The sequence below is a fragment of the Miscanthus floridulus genome, chromosome 5 (assembly GCF_019320115.1).
Source record: "Miscanthus floridulus cultivar M001 chromosome 5, ASM1932011v1, whole genome shotgun sequence".
In the NCBI taxonomy this organism is placed as follows: Eukaryota; Viridiplantae; Streptophyta; class Magnoliopsida; order Poales; family Poaceae; genus Miscanthus; species Miscanthus floridulus.
This window is the reverse complement of record NC_089584.1, coordinates 86821642-86841633: the sequence shown is the minus strand read 5'-3', so window position 1 is coordinate 86841633 and position 19992 is coordinate 86821642. Positions and strand designations below refer to the sequence as shown.

Genomic DNA, 19992 nt, shown 5'->3' with positions numbered 1-19992 from the left:
CGTGACGTGTTACTGACCGGTGGAGGCCTCCTGAGATTAAAAAAATTCGTATTTTGTTTTGTTCAAATTCGTGAATTTTTGAAAAATAATTTATAGGGGTCGCTTAATATCCAACCACCTCTATAAATAATGAGCCGCCCTTACAAATCCAATTGAATGCAATGGGCGGTCTGGGAGCTTCAACTAATTCAAAAACCGTTTTTGATGGAAATCAGTCAATTCAAATACTTGATTATCAGTGGGTGCCCATACTGATGGAGCCCGTGATATGAAAAAGAAAATTATGAAAGGTTCATGATGAAACAACGCGTTTACGTCCTTGTCTCGCCTCCCTCGAAAACCCGAAGCTACGAGTTTTGTCTTCATGCGCCCGCCTGCCCGCACTGTAAACCGACCGCTTTGCCAACAGTAAGTGTTGGATCGTGATGCAAGCACACGACGAAAGGCATCTGTCCTGCCAGGTTTATTCGCTTTACGATCGATGCTCGGAGTAGGATTCGCAGTGGCAGCCTGCTTGCAACGACGGCGCAACTGCGATGCCGATCGATGGGCGATGCATCATCACATTTCCTGTTTATTATTCCCACGCCTCCTTCAGCCTGCAGGCTTCTTTATGACACGGGTGAGAGAGGGCTGGAATCTTCCAGTCCAGCCCCATGTCTCTCTCTCCTCTCCCTTTTGACATTTGGAGCAGAGTCAAAGAGAACAACAGGAAAAGGCCTAGCCAAGCACGACGACGACCGCCGGGGCCCCCCTTTTGACACTGCAGCCGCCGCCGCATCCCTTCCAGAAACCAGCAAAACACGCTCGCGCCTCGCGGCTAGTAGTAGGGATGCAAATCCGGGGCGCGATCTTCTTCTTTTTATCCCTGCCGTTGCTGCCTCCGTGCCCACCACTTGCAGCGGGTTGACTTGGCATCGCATCGCATCGCATCGCAGAGATCGGGCCTGCCGCCTGCGGGTAGAGCCCCCCGCGCCGTGCCGCGTCTCTGCGGACCGATTGCCCCCGGCCTGGCCTGCGCGTCCAAATATATATGCGCGCGTGCGGGGGCCGCGGGGCCCTGCTGGAGCTGGACTGCCAGAGTGCCAGTGCCAAAAGTCAACCCCCACCCCCTCCTCCTGCAGGAGCAGCACGCACGCGTCCCTCCGCCTCGTCAAAGGCTCCAGCGAGAGCCCGGTCGTGGTTCATGCGCGGCGTGCTGCTGCTCATGGCGGAGCACTTCAACGACTGGGACCTGCAGGCCGTCGTCAGGAGCTGCGGCAGCGTCGCGCACCCGGACCCGCCGGAGCCCGCCGCCGCCGCGGCGGACGCAGCGCCGCCGCGGGGAGACGAGGCGCCCGCCTCGCGTGCCACGCCGCCGCCTGTGGCTGTCCGGGGACAGGAGCGGGCGCCGCCGCCCGTGGCCAAGGCATCGGCGGCGCTCCTGTACGACCTCGAGTACCTGGATTTGGATCGCAAGCCGTTCCTGCTGCCGGTCGTCGCGCCGTCGCCGAGACCGCGCGCCGGGGACGACGGGCGCGAGCGTGAGGTGATGATCTCCTTTCCCGCGGGGGCCGCGTCCACGTCCGGGATGCAGCAGAGGGCATCGCCGCCAGGCCGGAAGCCAGGCGCGCGCACGCCGCGGCAGAAAAGAAGGTACCGTACCGATGCTGTGCGCTCAAACTCCATCAATCATCGTCGTGCGTAGCACCATACCGATACCTTGAAGATGCCGACACAGATTTAGTGCAAGATTCCCTTTTTAGGCTTAATTTTGCGTGCATGATTTGGTTAGACAATTAGAATGAAGTGCTGCCATGGCTTATTGCTTTCCTTTCTCCTCGCTCCCTGGTTGTGGTATGATGACAGCAAGAAGAGCCAGCTGAAGAAGGTGGTGCGCGAGATGCCGGTGGCCGACGGCGGCTCGTCGTCGTCGGACCCGTGGGCGTGGCGCAAGTATGGCCAAAAGCCCATCAAGGGCTCGCCTTATCCGCGGTAACTGCCTTTGACCTCGCCTTGCATACTTTCCACGCGTTGCACTCACTGCCTGCTCGACGGTATAGCTAGAGCCTTATCGTTGACTGCAGAGCACTCAACTTGCTAGGATCCCTACACCTTAATTAATTATTGGCACCCTTTTTTTTAATAAGCAAAGAAGAAAAGGGAGTAAATGCCATCCTTAAGGCTTCACATAGATGTCCTAGCTAGTTTGATAATTCAGTCACAAGAATGAATGAAACGCCATGCCACTCGGGCATCATCAAGCTTGGTCGCACTGCACGTCACGTGTACATTTGTAGTACTACAAGACAATTCGGTAGCCGTACTGCGTGCTTGCAGTTGACCTCTGCTGACCCTCGTTGCAATGGGAATCTGTGTGTGACCGCAGGGGGTACTACAAGTGCAGCAGCATGAAGGGGTGCATGGCGCGGAAGCTGGTGGAGCGCAGCCCTGCCAAGCCCGGGGTGCTCATCGTCACGTACATGGCCGAGCACTGCCACCCCGTGCCCACGCAGCTCAACGCGCTCGCGGGCACTACTCGCCACAAGACGTCGTCGTCCGGCGCGGCCGCCGAGCACAGCACGGGCACGGCCTCCTCTCCCAAGAGCCACGAGCAGGGCCAAGCGGTCGAGAAAGCGACCGGCCATGGCATCGGCGACCGCGAGCATGGCAACAACGAGACGTCAGCAATGGCTTGGGAGTTTGGCGGCGAGGAGATAGCAGCCATCGACGACGACGAGTTCTGGCCTGCGGGGATGGACCTGGACGAGCTCTTGGCGCCCGTGGACGACGACGTCGATTTCGAGCACGTCACGGAGGAGGAAGATGGCGTGCTGGGACGGCGGCTCTCCCTCTAGGTGGGCGCTGTAAGTTCAGAAATCAGAACCTTCAAATGCAGTAGAGGACGAAAAGATCTCGCCTCGAAGAGAAGCTATGTATAGGCGTCTTTTTTGTGCGCGTTTCTGACAAACAGGATCCCGAAAACCAACGGGATGAATTTCCGTTGTATATCTGCGTAGTACTCCGTACTTGCGTAATCTCCGCTTCGGCTGTGTTTAGTTGCCAAAAAGTGCTACAGTGGTCATCACATCGAATCTTGCGATACATGCATAAAACATTAAATATAGACGAAAAAAAAACTAATTGCACAGTTTAGTTAAAAATCGTGAGACGAACGTTTTTTAGCCTAATTAGTCCATGACTGAACACTAATTGCCAAATAAAAACGAAAATACTACAGTAACCAAATTTCCAAATTTCACAATCTAAACACGCTCGAAGTCGGTGCGCATTGATTTTTGTACTCCTATAATTCAGGTGCACATGGACCAAGCAACAGACCTGGAACCAAGTAAAACGCCGACACATTAGTACCAGGTAGAAATCAAATTTCCAATAAATTCAAATCATCCACCAAAGAGATGCAAACGCAACTGTGCCAATGGTGAATGACTGTAACATAAGTCACTGCATAGTACAATTATTCAGTTGTGAAGATCACACTATGCTGGCAAGAAAAACATCTTAGACCAAAAAGAATAGGCATTCCACAGATTATAGTTTGCTGTCTTTGTTACCACAGATGTTTCGTAGTCGATACCACAGAATAGCATACCATACGTCCATCAAAAACTACGGCAAGTAGCACTCAGACACGCTAGACTGTCATACAGAAAGCTTACAAGCAGAAGACTTAACCAAGCTCATGGCACCAAATGGGTGGACGTTACTAGGTCATAATTTCCAAGACCTGGATTTACAAAGACGGGCAAGTCCAAACTTTAGTATTCCCACTTCTTGAGCTCCATACCATCAGGAGGGCTCCCTTCCACCACCTTTGATCCAACATCTTTCCAATTGGTTGAGAGAACAGTGCCATTAGATTCCACCTGCAGGATACGTGAGTATACATAAAATATAGTTGGTTCCAAAACCAGTATTAGCTGGGCCAAAGATCACGTACGAATGACTTCATCATGGCCCTCCGCATATCTTCATCAGCATCCTTGTAGATGTCACGGAAGAATTTGTTCAATGCAGCATCACCATCAAGTTTTTCTTCCTTCTCCTGATGCAGACACAAATCATGCAACCCCATACATATTCGAGAAACCTAAGTTGCAGCAATAAGAGTGGTACATATATAAGTGGGAATCTTGATCATACCTCCTTTTTTACTTCAGCTTCCAGTTTATCCCAGTTTTTTTTTGCCTTTGAAGATGGGTATGAAGGTCTTGGGGCTGTTTCAGCTGCAGAACATATATACAAATAAAATGTCTCTCTAAGAAATGAAAGACAGTTCAAGAAAGAAATGATCAAGATTATTAATTGGCTAATATTATCTACAGAAATCTGTTCATCTCAAACTGTTGATCATGTACAGATGAACCACAAAATGGACACACTACAAAACTAACGTGTGCACAAATCCATTACACTCAAATTAGTAGCCTCACTATACGGTTACTTGAGAAGGGCGGGCCCGGTGCAAGCGGTAGAGTCTTACCGCCTGTGACCGGAAGGTCCCGGGTTCGAGTCGCGGTCTCCTCGCATTGCACAGGCGAGGGTAAGGCTTGCCACTGACACCCTTCCCCAAACCCCGCACAGAGCGGGAGCTCTCTACACTGGGTACGCCCTTTACTATACGGTTACTTGAACAACAATCCAGATTGTTTAGCTAACCAATATCATTTAGACAAGGCTGTTCATCTCAAACTATCTATCATGTACACAGTTGCCGATAGCTTGAGCTTAATCATTGACCATCCATGAACCATGAAATGGAAAACTGTAAAAGTAAATTGTACAACTAAATATATCTTAACTTGGTAGTTCATTTAACGATTTCTTAAAAACTAAATTCTTGCTAAGGAAAGCAAGATGAAGTCACCTCAACAGATGGCCTCTAAGAGTATTCGTTAATATTCCTGCATAACTACAAGCACAATACTTCTGGTTGGCAGTATTATAGTGATGCTAACATAGTTTTAAAAGTTTTCATAAATCATAAGCAGCAACATGCCTATGCTTCTTCTGTTGGCAAACCAATACTTCAAATAGCTGAATTAGGGCAAAGGATATGAACAGTCTATGATACACATTGACTGTAATTTCCCTGATACGCCACAGTAAAGAATTAGGGGAAAGGACATCAGAAAGTCTGAAACACCATTATCCGTAATTTCCCTAATATGCCATAGTAATGAATATCATATATGTTAGAATATCGAAGTCCTTTTGAATGACGATATGATACACTACACCATTAACCATAATTTCCCTCATATGCCATAGGAATATCATGTGTGTCAACATTCGCACATCATGCAGGTTTTCATTCGGTTCATCTAACTGCACCATCATTCTGATATCCACTATTTTCAGGGGGCAGTGTGCACACTAATCTAAGGTAGGGGAATGATATGGAACTGAGCAAAGGAAGGGTATAGAGGTAGAAATACTTAAATACCCATATAAAAACATCCAGCAAACCACAAAAAAAAATGGCTCTGGCTCCGGCACAAATGAACAGGGAATGAGGAGCTGCCGGAGCCATGTTTTTGGTGCTCTACTGGCTACACCACAGTACCCCTACAGTCGCGGAGCCGGAGCCGGAGCCAGCGGGAGCTCCACCGAATGCGCTCTAAATCATTACCACAGCTGCCTAACTATAGAGACTCGGACATGATGAGTGGCAATAGTTCTAAAAGATATATTACCTGGTGCGCTTATCTTCTGGGGCACAGCCTTTGGTCTTCCACTGTAATCCAGGGTTGTCCATGTCACCTGCTCGGCTTTTGCAAGGCGTATTTCGACCTTGGTGGATAAGACTTGATATTTGCATTTCTCAGGGATAATCTGATTTCCAACAATATAAAAACATTTATTCACACATAAATAAAGTATATTCACTAAGCTAATCAGATAACTACAAATAGTCCACAAACATAACTGGATTGACAAGCAATGCTTTGCGGAATTTAAAAGACAGGCCCCTATGTCAACAAGACCAAAAGAAAATGACTCCATTACCAGGTCTTATTTGGTTTATAAGTCACTCCAAAGGAAAAAGAGAGAACAAAAATGCAACATCAATTTAGTTTCCACAAACCAACAAACGATCATTCTGAAACCTAATATACATGAATTTTACACTAGCATTAAAAATTATTTACCAAGAGCAGATCCAAAAACAAACGAGTGCTGTTGAAGCAATTTTTGGAGTTCACAAATTCAAGTCATTCTATGCTTATCAAAAGAATTGTATCGACTACATTATATATGATAAAAAAAAGAAAGGCAGTGCTGTGTATAAACCCAAATCTTTGCATGAAACACTATTATGTCTTATTAGCTAACCATTTTAGCTAAATCACAAAAAAATCAGGTGGTAGAACTTCACAGGGGATAATATTAACCACAAACCTCCACAGTTAAGCACATGACCTGCTAAATACTTCTTTAAAAAATAACACAAAGCAACATCTTGATTTGAAACTCCATTGCCTGTGTTTATACAGTTGAAAAAAGGTAAAGTGAAGCTTATATGTGTTTTTGTTTTGTTTCTCTAAAGTTATTTAAATTTTCCACTCTTGACCTTTTGATTGAGACTCAGCAGCTAGAAATCATAAATAAATTTATATTCTGTATCTGACCCTTGTCTTCTGCTAGCTATAGGTTGACTTACACCTTAGTAACAGATAACAAGTATGAAAAGCAACATCAACATAGAATGGAGAGTGATTACCTTAGAAAACAGACGGGGCTGAAAATGGTATGGTTCTTCACCAGGGACTTCAATGGATACACTTAACTAAAATGAGAAACAAGATTAGTGAATACAGTAAAAAAGACAAGAGAACTATAATAATAATAATATGAGCAGAACACACCATCTGTTCACCAAAATCAATGACTACACTATCAGCGGGAACACCCTTAGCAAATATTGTCAGCACCACTTCTGTGGCACTGTTGTAGTAGTCATGCCTGCAGCACAAATTATTTAAGAGAAAATTTTAGCAAAAAAATAGCTACTCATGCTTGACATTAATTTCAGCAAGGGAGAAGCATTTTGCTTTCCTCCTTGTATGGCCCCCGAATTAGAATATGCTTATCAGTAAACAAATCTGTACTGGGAAAAGGTCAAGTGGTTTGATTACATAGCATTCAGTCTGAGCTAGGTGGTTCAAAGAGTTCTAGGAATTTACACTAGTTACCTGTATTTAGGTTTGCTTGGGGGTTCTACCACTGGCGGTGTATTCTCTATATTTGCGACATCCTCCTTGTCCTCAACAGTAGGAGCCACAGGAGGCTCAACATTCTTTACTGGTGCCTGGCTAGATTCCTCTGGACACATAAACCAAATAACAGGGCAGATAGTATGAGATGATTGAACTGAAACATAATTATTCTCCAGTACACAAGGCTGCTGCAAACATTTCTCAGGCAAGGCAGCTAAGTGGACAAATATCATCAGAAAATAGCATGCGCCACATTGCATTCCCAATTTACGCCCCCCCCCCCCCCCCCCCCCCCCCCTTCTCACCACACGCACACTGTTATTTCTTGTTTACACTAGCTGAAGTTTATTTTGCTCACCAGCGATGCGCTCTTCACATTCCTTCAATAGACGAGTAAACCTTGAATCGCCTGATGCATAGGAAGAACCCAACTCAAGAGCAGCCTTTGCAGTTTGGTATTCTTCAAGCTTAATGCATGCAGCACTGTAAACAAGAAATAACTTAGTACATAGATAAAAATGTAGCAGAGGGAATTATGGGAGTGTTCATGTATAACTTTTATTGAAAAAAAGAAGAGTGACACTAACCCTTTCCGGTAGTAGGCTTTATGCATCGTAGGATCAAGTTCAATTGCTTTGTTAGCATCCGCCACAGCTTCTGCAAGTTTAGTTAGTAATTCCTTTAGTGCTATACATTTATTGTGTTCAAAAACAAATATGCAAGCCAATGATGGTAGCATGAATAACACTACAAACTGAAAAGAAACTTCATGTGCACTTTCTTGTTACACAAACAAAGAAAGTTGCAATGACAAAACCATGTAGTTTATTATTTTAGTAATTTAGTTCCAATGATTCACATGTAACTGAAGCCAAACTTTACACATCATTTCTTATTACAGCCACACCACGCGTTTCTTATGGTTCCTACTGATTCAGATGTAACAGGAGCCAAACTTTGCATTCCATTTCTTATTGCGAACAAATACTGCAATGATAGTAAATCAACATGTAGTTTCTTATTTTGGAAACTGCTGATATGGATGTACAGTTAGGATGAGGGGAGAATCTAGAATAGTGCTACACAACTATATAAACATATCTAAAATAGGAGGCATTTTTCTTGTCAATTTAACTGCAGAATCTGGTCAAAATGAGCTACTACTTTGCACTGCAACCTACTGAGAGTAATACAACAAAATGGCATCGCCCCAGACTAGGACCAACAGAGATTAATACAATCTAAATCCTTCCAAACCACTCTGTCATCACAACTTCTTCAACATGCTGCTGAAAACCCTCAAGCCACCAATTGAGTTGTACTACTTCACATGTATACACACATTTAACCTGAGACTCAGAGTAATAGCAAAAAAACAAGCATAGCAATGAAACAAGGAACTAGGAGTAACACATTACAAACCACAGAAATGAAACTGGTAAGGAACATGGGGCACCTAAAAACATGCACAGCACCACGACCGGAGCGAACTAAGGACATACCTTACAACACACATCGTGACACAGCAATTAGGGAACTTGAGATAAACCATATCACACACACAGCAAGGCAACAAGTAGGGCAGTAGGAATATACCTTGCAACACACAAATCAAAGCTATATCCCAAACGTCATAATTAGCCCTGGACATTTCAGGCAATCTGAATCTTCGTACTCTACTGCCCACATATACTTAACTCTACCCGACCATTTCAGAAACCCCAATCATCTAGTGCCTCTTTGAATTTCGAATCAGATGATTCACCGCCAGGTCTACACCAAAGGCCGACGTTGACCTGCCACACCCTACCCTAGAATCGCCACGAGTTCGCTCATCACAACAACAAAACAGCGAATCAAACTAACCTTCTAAAAAACCGCGCAGCCGCTATACCAGGCCCTTGCGGTTACATTCACACGCACGCGCGCGCGTCGAACTACTGTCCCCGCACGTCAGCGCACAACCAATCGAACCGAACCCTAGCGGAGTAGTAGGAGAGAGCAAGGAAGGATGGGGGGTGGGGGAAGAGCACTGCCCGTACCAGTGTAGTTGCCGAGCTTGATGTGCGCCTGGGCGCGGTCGGCGTAGAGGTCGGCGGTGGCGGGCCCGGCGTCGATGGCCTGGGTGTAGAGCTCGGCTGCCAGCTCGAAGTCGTCGTCGACGAAGGCCTCCTTGGCCTTGCTCTCCAGATTCGACGCGGCCATGGCGGCTCCTTCCTCCGGCTGCGGGCGTCTGCGGGCGACGACCAGACGATGACTTGGGCGAGAGCGAACAGAATAAATAAGGGAAAATTGGTTGCGTGTAAAATATCCCGAAAGGCTTCGTAAAATATCACTGAAAAATTGAATCGTGACCCGGGTAGTATTATGTTAAATTAAAATAAAGTCACAGAAGTGATGGAAGCCTCCATCGCGTCCGTACGCGATATTGTCGTGGATGCTCGCTGCAAAAAGGAACGGCTCTTTGCGGCACCCCTCTACCACGTGCAGCGTCCGTAGGTTGTGCTTGCGCACATCCTTGCCAGATAGGACTATAGGAGCGCCCGTAGGTTGTGCTTGCGCACATCCTTGCCAGATAGGACTATAGGAGCACGCGCCAGAACATAGAACCGCTGCACCAGCGCTAGCAGGTTCTTGCGGCCAGAAGCACGCGTCCTTACCGAGTTGAAGAAGCACACGTCCAGCAGCAGGTTCTGGGGCCAGAAGCAGCGCATTGCCTTCGCCACCGCCGGACCATCGCCCTGTCGCCAGCTTGGACGAGACCAACGAGGCGCCGAGGATGACGTAGCTGCCGTGGGTGGAGCTGAAGTCGGCCTTCCACTTTAGGAGCACGCCATCGTCAGTGCCGGCTCGATGTGGAGGCACCGCAACTGAGCGGAGCACCTCGGAGCGCGAGTGGTGGACTGGTGGGAGACGTCCGCGATGCGGGGCGCGGGGGCAGTGGCTCGGAACGCTAGGAGACGCCCGCCGCGGCGGAGGACAGGATCTTGCAGAGCGCGTGGCGATGCCGCCGACCAGGACGCGCGCAATGTGCACGAACGCGCCGCGCCCGCCGCTAGAGGTTGGTGCGGCGGGGAGCCCGATACAACTGAGGAGGAGGAGGGCGGCGGGTCGTCGGGATGACGCAGTCGACGCGGATGAAGACGGAGTCGACGAGCAGCACGAGCGCGTGGAAGCGGCGCGAGACGAGGGCGCAGCTGCCGAGCGCCTTGATGTCGCCGATGCGGTTGAGGACGTCCCGCTACAGGGGCCCTCCTCCTTCATCCCACGCAGGTTACAAGCACACAGATCGGAAACGGAAGAGAGGCGTCGGCACGGGGCAAGACCGGGTGAGGCGAGAGCCGGGACGATAAGGATGTGCGCAAGCACGGACGGTGCGGCACGTGGTGCTGGTGGTACCGCAGGAGCCATTCCTGTTCGCGGCGAGCATCCACGAGAATAACCCGTAAGGGCGTGACGGAGGCTTTCTGTCGTTTTATTTTAACGGAATGCTATTTTCCGTTAAGGGTTTATTTTTATTTTTTTTGTGATATTTTACCCGGACGTAAATTTTTAATGATATTTTACGGAGACAGTGACAGTGACGCAACCAATTTACCCAATAAATAAATAATCGAGGTCACTCGTAGGTGGGCAGGGCAGGCGAAGGGATGGGTTAACGACGCGGCCTTTTGAAGGGACCCGTGGGGGTTCTAGAGAGTTCCATGCGGTAAGGCCGAGAGGCCGAGGCAGGGCCGGGCCGGGCCGGGCCGGGGGGGGGGGGGGGGGGGGGGGGGCGCTTTTGCGATGCATCATCGTCATTTGCAGCTTGCGGATTCTGGCTGGGTTAATTGCGGGGGAAGTTCTGCGGGTGCTCTCTTTGGGCTTGTTCTGCTTTTTCTTTTCTTTTTGCTCTTTTGTGTGGATCAAGACAAGTCGCCTAGTCGGTCGTATGATTTTGTTATTAGTTACGAGGAAGGTTCGCGATCCGATCATTGATTGGTTAGATTTGATTAGTTGCTGTCAAGTGGCCTTACTTGTTTAACCTCTTTCCGCTGCTTCTGTTTAGTAATTTGATCGATCAAGAATTGGGTGCAGGTTCGTGGTTTTGTGCTGTGGTTAAGGTGACTATCTAGATTAGATCTCATGGCCATGGTGTTGCTTGGAACTGTGGTTAGGAATGTGTCATGGGATGGGATCCTCGCTGGCGTTATCTTTTCTTTAGTGAGCATCAGACCTCGCTGGTTGCGGGCATGTACGAGCAACCGGAGATTCCCAATGGAGGTTACACACAATAAGCGTCTCGTTTTTTAAAGAAATTAATTATTTTTTAAAGTTTAACTAGATTTATAAAAAATATTATCAATATTTATATATTTTAATATATTTATTCAGAAAAAAAAAATTCACTATTAATCTCATAATACTTATTAGACATCATCAATATTGTCGGTATATATTTTTATATGTTTGATTAAATTTAAAAGAAACGACTCTCTCAAAGCAAGGTGTACAGTTATTTTGACCGAGGAAATAAGCTAGAGAGATTGCTGCTACAAAGATGTAGCTACAAATGCAGCAAATTCCGGTGGCAACAAAATTGGGTGTTGGCAAACTATAGCTAGTGCAGGTTGAATTATCAGGATCTCATTTGTTTTTTTTTTTTTGAACCTTGGCAAATTCATTACTCATCTGATAAGTCATCAGAAACGATTACAAGAACATTTTTAGTGGCGGAACTTGCGGTGAATTCCTCCCTGTAAGAGGGATGAATTGGGAGAGAAATCACCGCACGTTCATTATCATCGGAGGAGGTACATATACATGTCCAGAGCTATTGCCAGCCAATCGTGTACAACAGACGATCCTATAATCTAGGGAACATTGGCTGGCTAATTGACCGGACTGACAGGCTAAAAAATAGCATTACAACAGTTACAATGAACTGACTGAAACCATCTTAGACTTTGTCTTTTACACCCCCCTCAGTCTGAGCATGATCTGATTTGATGCATAGACTGTTTCTGAAGTCTTGGAACAACGATGTGGGCAGCCCTTTAGTCATAACATCTGCAATTTGGTGTTGTCGGTATCTGCAAAATTCTGAATTGACCAAGGGCAACCCTTTCTCTGACAAAGTGTATGTCTAGCTCGACGTGCTTGGTTCGGCGATGGTGAACTGGGTTTTCAGACAGATATACCGCCGAAACATTATCGCAGTAGATCATTGTCGCCTTGTCGACTCTGACGTGTAGCTCCTGTAGTAGGTTGCGCAACCAACAGCATTCTGCAGCTGCATTCGCCACGCCCCGGTATTCCGCCTCGGCACTCGAACGTGCCACCATCGGCTGCCGCTTGGATGACCACGAAATAAGGGAGTCTCCAAGGTAGACGCAGTATCCAGAAGTCGAACGCCGTGTGTCGGGGCAGCCTCCCCAATCCTCATCGGAGTAGGCCTTGAGGTCGGTGGATGGCGAGGCCGAGATGACGAGACCGTGGTTGATCGTCCCTCGAAGGTACCGGAGTATCCGCTTGACGAGGTTCCAGTGCGCTGTTCGTGGCGAGTGCATATACAGACATGCCTGATTCACAGCATATGCTATGTCCGGGCGCGTCAGTGTAAGGTACTGCAGCGCACCTGTGATGCTGCGGTAGAATGTTGCGTCGTCCGCCAGCTTGCCGTCGTCGAAGGACAGCTTCTGCTTGTTGTCGACCGACGTGGGTGCAGACTTACAGTTCGCCATCCCCGCGCGATCGAGAATGTCCTCCCGTGTACTGAGCTTGCGTCAGGAAGAAGCCGCTAGTGTCTCGTCGGACCTGGACGCCGAGGAAGAACTTGAGCTGCCCAAGGTCCTTGATGGCAAACTCACGACAGAGCTCCTGGATGACACGCTATAGGAGCTGTGTGGTGGATGCTGTCAAGATAATGTCGTCGATGTAGACAAGGAGATACGCTAGAGCACCGCCACTGCTGTAGACAAACAGCGACGAGTCGGAGCCAGTGGGTTGGAAGCCGATGGATCGGAGGTGTGCACCCAGTCATTGAAACCAGGCTCTTGGGGCCTGTTTGAGGCCGTACAGAGACTTGACGAGGAGGCAGACGTGGTCAGACCGAGTCGCATCGACGAAGCCTGCCGGCAGATGACAGTAGACGCGTTCCACCAAGTCGCCATGGAGGAACGCGTTCTTGACGTCGAGTTGGTGCACTAGCCACTGGCGCGACGCAGCAAGGTGTAGCACGGTGCGAATGGATGTTGGCTTGATCACCGGGGAGAATGTTTGGTGGAAATCAACGCCCGGCCGTTGCGAAAATCCACGCACCACCCACCGTGCCTTGCGTCGCTCCAGCGATCCATCGGGATGGAGCTTGTTCTTGAATATCCACTTGCCGGTGATCACATTGGCGTTCGGCGGATGCGGAACAAGAGTCCATGTTCCGTTGGCCTGCAGCGCATCGAATTCAGCTTGCATCGCGGCATGCCACTCCGAATCACGAAGGGCGGCACGAACGGAGGTCGGAGGAGATGTTGGCGTCGTCGTCATTGTAACGTGGGCATATTTTGGGTTGGGCAGGTGGATGCCGTCGCGCGCCCTGGTGACCATCGGATGACGGGGTGGTACCGCAGGAGCGGCAATCTCCTCAGACTCCGTCGGAGTTTGTGCGGTCATGGGCGCATCTGCGTAGGAGACGCGGGCGACGATGTCGTTGGTGCGCCCGGATTAGGCTGCGCCAAAGGAGGAGAGTTTGGTGCAGCCGCAGTTCGTTGGGGATGCGACCGTGGTGCCCGAGGATGACGCTGCGGATGCGCCTGAGGTACCGGGAGCACATCCTGAATGCACGGTGCGTCACAGACTTGTTCAGGCGCCCTTTGGTCAGTTAGCTGCACAAACGGAAAACAGGTTTCGTCGAAATAAACGTGACGTGAGATGATCACACGTCTAGTTTCCGGATTGTAGCACTTGTAGCCCTTTTGGTCGAGTGGGTAGCCTAGGAATATGCAGCGAGCAGAACGCGGCGCAAGTTTGTGTGGAGCGGTGGCTACGATGTTGGGGTAGCAAAGGCAGCCAAACACACGGAGGTGAGCATAATCCGGCGGTGCGCCGAAGAGGAGCTCGAAGGGGGTGCAGTTCTGGCGAGGTCGACAAGGGCGTCGATTGAGAAGATATGTGGACGTGGCAAGTGCATCTGGCCAAAACGATGGAGGAAGGGAGGCCTGGAACATGAGAGTGCGAAGCCCGTCGTTGAGCGTGCGCAGGACGCGTTTGGCATGCCCATTTTGTTGGGAAGTATAGGGGCAAGTCAAGCGCAGGTGAATGCCATGCTTAGCAAAGAACGCACGCGATGCAGAGTTATCAAACTCCTTCCCGTTGTCAGTTTGGAGGCACTGAATGGAGCGCTGGAACTGGGTGCCAACAAAAGCATAAAAGGAGATCAGAGTAGGCAAAACGTCTGACTTATGTCGTAAAGGAAAGGTCCATACATAGTGAGAAAAATCATCAAGAATGACAAGGTAAAATTTGTAACCCGAATTGCTTATTATTGGTGAGGTCCAAACATCACAATGCAACAATTGAAAAGGAAAAAGGGAAACATTTGTGGACTCTTTGAACGGAAGGCGCACATGCTTGCCGAGGCGACAGGCATGGCACGTGTGTTGACTGGACTGGGAGCAACTGAAGCCGATGGAGCGAGACAAATGGAGAAGAGCATCACGTCCCGGGTGACCGAGTCGAGAATGCCAAAGAGGGCCAGCTGCCGTAGTGAGGAGCGCCTGCGCTGGTTGCGGATGTGCAGCACCACGATCAAGACGTAGGGGGTATAGCTCGCCAGAGGAATCACATCGGAGGAGTGCCATCCTGGTGCGAAGATCCTTGATGGTAAAACCCCAAGGATCAAATTCAACAGAGACAGAGTTATCTCGGGTTAGAGCGCGAACAGATATAAGGTTCTTGACAAGCTGAGGAGCAATGAGAACATTGTTCAATTGTAAGGGTTGAGAACCAGTAGAAAAAGAGGTGCGGCCAGTGGACGTTGAAGAGAGAAAACCACCGTTGCCGACAATAATTTGACGAGGAATAGAAGAGGAGCAAGCAGTAAGGATACCAGGATGGGAAGCCATGTGTGATGATGCGCATGTGTCGAGGAACCAATCGTTGGAGCTGCCAGCAGATGCGTTCAGCGACATGTTGTTGAGCGCGGAGTAGAGACAGGGCGGCAGAGTGCCCGCGTCGTGCTGTGGCGGCGGCGCGGCGAACGCCGTCATGGCCGAAGGAGGAGGGGCACCGGGGCGGGGAGCGAGAACGCCCGGTCGCCAGGCATTGAGCGGCCATGCCTGAACCACCCCTTGCCACGGGTTGTAGGGGGCGGGCCACTGCGGTGGCGGGGCGGGAGTGGAGTTGTTCCCGTCGGACGCAGACTGACGTTGACGGTTTTCCGCCTTGCGCTTCTTGCGACGGTCACCGCCAGTGGCGCCAGAGACGGTGGGGCTGGGCGGTGGAGGAGCCGACGCAGACTTGGTGGTGGGTGGCGTGTCGCGAGCGGCAAGGAGTGCCGTCTGTGCCTCCATCTGCAGGGAGTGCTTGATGCGGTGCTCCTCCTGCAGCAGGTACGACTTGGTGTAGAGGAACGTCGACGGCGGCTTCATGGTGGAGAGCACGGCGATAGCTTGGCTGAATTTGTTGTTCAGCCCACGAAGAGTGTTGATGACGAGCGCCGAGTCGGAGACGGCGGCGCCGCAATCATAGAGGGTGTCGGCGAGACGCTTGAGGCGGCCGCAGTACTCGTCGATCGACATGTTGCCCTGGAACAGGCTGTGGAACTCTTGCTGGGCGTAGATGGCGCGCTGCAGACTGTTGTCGAGGAACTGACCGGTGATGGCGGTCCAGGCGGTGTAGGCGTTGCTGCGTGGCTTGTAGACGTCGCTCCAGATGTCCTTGGACACCGTAGAGTACAACCACGAGACGATGCACGAATCCACCTGCAGCCACTCGGGATCATCGATCATGGCGGGCGCATCGACGGTGCCGTCGATGTGGTTGACGAGGCCGAACTTCTGGAAGGTGAGGTCGAAGAAGGAGCGCCATTGCCGGAAGTTGCCGTCATCCATGGACAGTGTGACAGGAACATGATTACGGATGTTGAGGAGGACGAGGGTGGAGGCCGTGGGAGGGACGGGTTCGTTAGGCGCAGCAAAGGGATTGGTGCCAGAGGATACCGAACCGGTGGGGGCTCGCCATGACTGAGGGCAGCGGAAGGTGGAGATGTGGATCAAGAAAAGGCTGATACCATGTAAGAGGGATGAATTGGGAGAGAAATCACCGCACGTTCATTATCATCAGAGGAGGTACATATACATGTCCAGAGCTATTGCCAGCCAATCGTGTACAACAGACGATCCTATAATCTAGGGAACGTTGGCTGGCTAATTGACCAGACTGACAGGCTAAAAAATAGCATTACAACAGTTACAATGAACTGACTGAAACTATCTTAGACTTTGTCTTTTACACTCCCCTTCAACGCATTCATAACCCAAAGCAGCCATAACCTGTGCTGCCCTGTTGCCAACTCTACTCAGGAAATTACAATCGAAATCTATAAAATTCACACGAGCTAAAAACTTGAGCTCCTCAACCAATGCAACTTCAGGCATTGTATCGAAAATGTCAGACTTCATTGCTTGCTTGACCATCAAAGCATCCGTTTCCAGTATAAGTTTGCCAACACCAAATTTGCTGCCACCTGAATACCCTACAGACAGGATATCATCTCGGCTTGGAAAGCACTGAGAACATGATTCAGTCTTCCTCTTCCCGTTAGCACAACATCTCCATCATGATCTCAAATCAGAAAACCCAAACTCCCAGACATGCTTTCAGCCTTGAAAGAAGCATCACGATTCAGTTTCAGCACTCCATCAAGGGGTTTGGTCGATTTGACACTATGAACCTCATTTGTTTCTAATCAAGCTTTTGTAGTGTCTTTGGTTTTAAAAATTGAAATTGGCTATTCACCACTCCCTCTCTAGCCATCGCCTTGGGGCATTAGAGAAACCACCGAATAAATAGAGCTTATAATGGTCAGCACTGGATTTCTCTGGTGTGGTAACCGGAATTATACAATGCTCACTGTTTCTAACAACTAGTTGAGTTGGCTAGGGCTATATACACGGTCATTTGGAGTGTGCATTAGAGCAAGCTATAGGTGAGCTGAGGCTTATCCAATTGTCCTCCAAGTTGACAAGGGTCGTGGGCATGCAAATGCGCATGAGAAGGTCGGAATCCCCAATTGGGTGGTGCACAGAAGCTGGGCGCAACTATGCTCGGATTTTATGGACTAGCGTAAATATACTATGAAATTCTTTTGGGTACCATTGGACTCGATATTATCTTCATCTTGGCCAAAATATATTTTTTGGAAATTGATTATGAGAATTGTTGGAGATGCTCTAGATAAACCTTTCTAATACATCTTGGCACACATGCTAGTTCTGTTGATCATGTATGCGTATGATTCCAACCACAAAAACATGGTCATGGCTTAGGAGGGGCCACGTTCGCTACATCGGGTTATTAGTTTTTTTTTTTTTGACGGTCAAGCTTGAACTCCTCTATTTCACACCGGTGTGACATACTTTTAAATCCCTGAACACATAAAAAAAAAACCCAAATATTGCTAATCGTCGACCATCATTGCTTCAATACAGCACTGATTATGGCATGAAAGTAAATCGAATCATTCGCTAAACATCTGAATCGCTTAGAACAATAAGTCCCGGAAGGTGGGGAGCTTGATCTCGCCCTCGGTGGTGAGCGGGATAGTGAAGGCGCCGATGACGGGGAGGTCGATGGTGAGCCCCACCTCCAGCAGGTAGTCGATGTCCCAGTCCCCTCCCAGATCCTTCATCAGCGTCACAATGAAGTCGTACGGCACCTTCACCGGCAGCTCCAGCTTGGTGCTGCCGCTCGCCGCGATCCACCCGGGGTCGGCCATCGTGCCCGACACTATCACCCTAGGGCATTAGTGAGAGATCAGGTATGCGCGTATATATATATGGTATATGAAATTAACGGAATCAGAATGTGACCATGTGAGAGAGGGACATGCATATGCATGACGTACTTGCCGGCGCTCTTGAAGGTGTAGGTGATCTCGCATATGGGGATGCGGTGCGAGTAGGGGTTGCTGATGTCGACGTGGCTGTGCAGCTCGACGCCCTCGCGGCTGATGCTCCGGAAGGAGACGCGATCCAGCGCCGCCTCGGGCTTGGGGATCTGCGTCACCTTCTCCACCACGAAGTCCTTGGCCTTGTCCACGAGGCCGGCCACGAGGCCGACGCTCCTCTCCCGTCTCTCCTCCTCCCCTCCCGCTTCCGTGGCGGCGGCGCCGGATCTCTCCTCCTCTGCCCCGCTCATGTTTGGGGAATTGGGGAACTTGCTGCGCGCGGCCGGAGGCGGTGTGTCCCTCGACGCGGACGGAGGCGGAAATGGGAAGGGGAACCGTGAGAGGAGACAGGAGAGGAAGGCGCCGGCCTTTATGCGAGGCGGAGAACGCGGGACGTGGTGCGCCTGTGCCTGAGCATGCTCATGCATCACCGGAATAGCAGTGGATATCCGAAACCCAACTAAGGCCTTGTCTGAATAATAATAAAATCCACATGTATTGAAGTGGATTGAAGTGGAATTAAACTAAATTTTATTCCCATACATATGGATTGAAGTAGATATATATGTGCTCCAAATAAGACCTAAAGAGACACGTATGGGGAGATTTTTTTCACCTACAGGAATACTAATGGGTAAAAATATGTAAGATATGGGTACGAAAACATACTACCTATACCCGTGTACCTGCGGATAATTTATACTCTCTTATCAACACAAATATCATCATTAATTGCTATAAAATACACATATATCCAATATATCTATGACTATTATGCCTTTAATTTGTGAAGTTTTGTTGCTATATGTTATAATTGTTAATCTCTATTAAATAAAATAAATAATTGATATATTATTATAGTAATATAATATATTCATGTTTTTCTTGTAAGGCCTCGACCTTGAGCAGCAGCAGCAGCCACGGAACGCCGAGAGGAGGTCCAGCAACGCGCCGAGGTTCCGGAGCACCCCGTCCAATCGCCAGCCATGCAGCAGCCGCCATCGCCCTCGCCGCAGCACCACCAGGGCCCTACTGTGCCTGCTCTTGTCGCCCTCTCCCTCGTCGCGCTGCCCGCCTTGGCCACCTCCACCCCGTCCTCCGCCTACTCGCCCACGCGCCACGCGCCACGCGCCACGCGCTACAGCTCGTGTCGTCACGCCGCTGCCAGCCGCTGACCACCCTCCTCTGCGCCGTCTGGAGGGACGAGGACGAGGCTAGGCCCACCTCGCCTGTCGCACCTCAAGCGGTAGGGCAGGGCCACCGCGGCTCGGACTTGGACCTTGACACCGTGCTGCTGCCTGACTAGGAGGTCCTCATCTTGCTCCACCCCGATGACGACGCGCACGCGCCCTCCGTCGGGTCGGCCATGTGCGCGTTCTCGGGCAGGGCCACTTCCCCTATGTGGTCGCTTGGGAGGATGCCCGCGTCAGGCCGCCGAGCCTACAACTGCGCCCTGCCCAGGCTAGAGCCCCGCCACAGCAAACACCGCCACGCCTCGTCCTCGGCGGCGGATGACGAGGACGTCGCGCCCAGCTGCCACTGTGGCATGGTCACATCAGATGCTAGCGGCAGGTCTTGGACCGTTGGTGTACAACGGCAGTAGATTAGGAATCCATACAGTCGCTT

The 19992-nt window shown here is 49.8% G+C and overlaps 5 protein-coding genes across 5 annotated transcripts; 1 reads left to right on the top strand and 4 right to left on the bottom strand.

The window, feature by feature from the left end:
- Window positions 1-312: 312 nt before the first annotated feature.
- On the top strand, window positions 313-2977 carry LOC136452519 (WRKY transcription factor 22-like). The gene is made up of 3 exons (XM_066453130.1): window positions 313-1635; window positions 1849-1974; window positions 2369-2977. Exons 1-3 carry the CDS (start codon window positions 1034-1036, stop codon window positions 2835-2837), a joined length of 1197 nt encoding a protein of 398 aa, XP_066309227.1. The 5' UTR covers window positions 313-1033; the 3' UTR covers window positions 2838-2977.
- A 527-nt stretch (window positions 2978-3504) lies between these two features.
- On the bottom strand, window positions 3505-9507 carry LOC136450181 (protein SGT1 homolog). Its single transcript, XM_066450530.1, has 10 exons — window positions 9266-9507; window positions 7811-7880; window positions 7582-7706; window positions 7200-7329; window positions 6873-6969; window positions 6728-6793; window positions 5700-5838; window positions 4147-4229; window positions 3944-4048; window positions 3505-3869 (listed from the first exon to the last, which is right to left on the bottom strand). Exons 1-10 carry the CDS (start codon window positions 9426-9428, stop codon window positions 3762-3764), a joined length of 1086 nt encoding a protein of 361 aa, XP_066306627.1. The 5' UTR covers window positions 9429-9507; the 3' UTR covers window positions 3505-3761.
- Window positions 9508-10278: 771 nt separating this feature from the next.
- LOC136454881 (secreted RxLR effector protein 161-like) lies at window positions 10279-12946 on the bottom strand. The gene is made up of 2 exons (XM_066455130.1): window positions 12404-12946; window positions 10279-10464 (listed from the first exon to the last, which is right to left on the bottom strand). Exons 1-2 carry the CDS (start codon window positions 12944-12946, stop codon window positions 10279-10281), a joined length of 729 nt encoding a protein of 242 aa, XP_066311227.1.
- A 2092-nt stretch (window positions 12947-15038) lies between these two features.
- Window positions 15039-16309, bottom strand: LOC136454880 (uncharacterized). The gene is made up of 2 exons (XM_066455129.1): window positions 15307-16309; window positions 15039-15073 (listed from the first exon to the last, which is right to left on the bottom strand). The coding sequence occupies exons 1-2, from the start codon at window positions 16307-16309 to the stop codon at window positions 15039-15041; spliced, it is 1038 nt and encodes a 345-aa protein (XP_066311226.1).
- Window positions 16310-17394: 1085 nt separating this feature from the next.
- On the bottom strand, window positions 17395-19984 carry LOC136450180 (late embryogenesis abundant protein Lea14-A-like). The gene is made up of 3 exons (XM_066450529.1): window positions 19267-19984; window positions 18325-18838; window positions 17395-18214 (listed from the first exon to the last, which is right to left on the bottom strand). The coding sequence occupies exons 1-3, from the start codon at window positions 19352-19354 to the stop codon at window positions 17962-17964; spliced, it is 855 nt and encodes a 284-aa protein (XP_066306626.1). The 5' UTR covers window positions 19355-19984; the 3' UTR covers window positions 17395-17961.
- Window positions 19985-19992: the final 8 nt, after the last annotated feature.

Bases quoted from the DNA above. Each gene is read 5' to 3' on its own strand.
- LOC136454880 (XM_066455129.1), bottom strand. From the start codon at position 16,309: ATGGATGACGGCAACTTCCGGCAATGGCGCTCCTTCTTCGACCTCACC. The intron at 15,074-15,306 runs GTATCCTTACTG...TTTACCATCAAG, and splicing joins ACACATGGCTTCCCATCCTG to GATCTTCGCACCAGGATGGC.
- LOC136450181 (XM_066450530.1), bottom strand. From the start codon at position 9,428: ATGGCCGCGTCGAATCTGGAGAGCAAGGCCAAGGAGGCCTTCGTCGAC. The intron at 7,707-7,810 runs GTTAGTGTCACT...TCTTGTTTACAG, and splicing joins AAAGCCTACTACCGGAAAGG to TGCTGCATGCATTAAGCTTG. The intron at 5,839-6,727 runs GTAATCACTCTC...GTTGGAAATCAG, and splicing joins AGCCCCGTCTGTTTTCTAAG to ATTATCCCTGAGAAATGCAA.
- LOC136452519 (XM_066453130.1), top strand. From the start codon at position 1,034: ATGCGCGCGTGCGGGGGCCGCGGGGCCCTGCTGGAGCTGGACTGCCAG. The intron at 1,636-1,848 runs GTACCGTACCGA...GTATGATGACAG, and splicing joins ACGCCGCGGCAGAAAAGAAG to CAAGAAGAGCCAGCTGAAGA. The intron at 1,975-2,368 runs GTAACTGCCTTT...GTGTGACCGCAG, and splicing joins AAGGGCTCGCCTTATCCGCG to GGGGTACTACAAGTGCAGCA.
- LOC136450180 (XM_066450529.1), bottom strand. From the start codon at position 19,354: ATGGCTGGCGATTGGACGGGGTGCTCCGGAACCTCGGCGCGTTGCTGG. The intron at 18,839-19,266 runs GTCGAGGCCTTA...ATTATTATTCAG, and splicing joins GGCTGCTGCTGCTGCTCAAG to ACAAGGCCTTAGTTGGGTTT. The intron at 18,215-18,324 runs GTACGTCATGCA...CTAATGCCCTAG, and splicing joins ACCTTCAAGAGCGCCGGCAA to GGTGATAGTGTCGGGCACGA.
- LOC136454881 (XM_066455130.1), bottom strand. From the start codon at position 12,946: ATGGCGAACTGTAAGTCTGCACCCACGTCGGTCGACAACAAGCAGAAG. The intron at 10,465-12,403 runs GTATATCTGTCT...GGGCCCCTGTAG, and splicing joins ACTGCGATAATGTTTCGGCG to CGGGACGTCCTCAACCGCAT.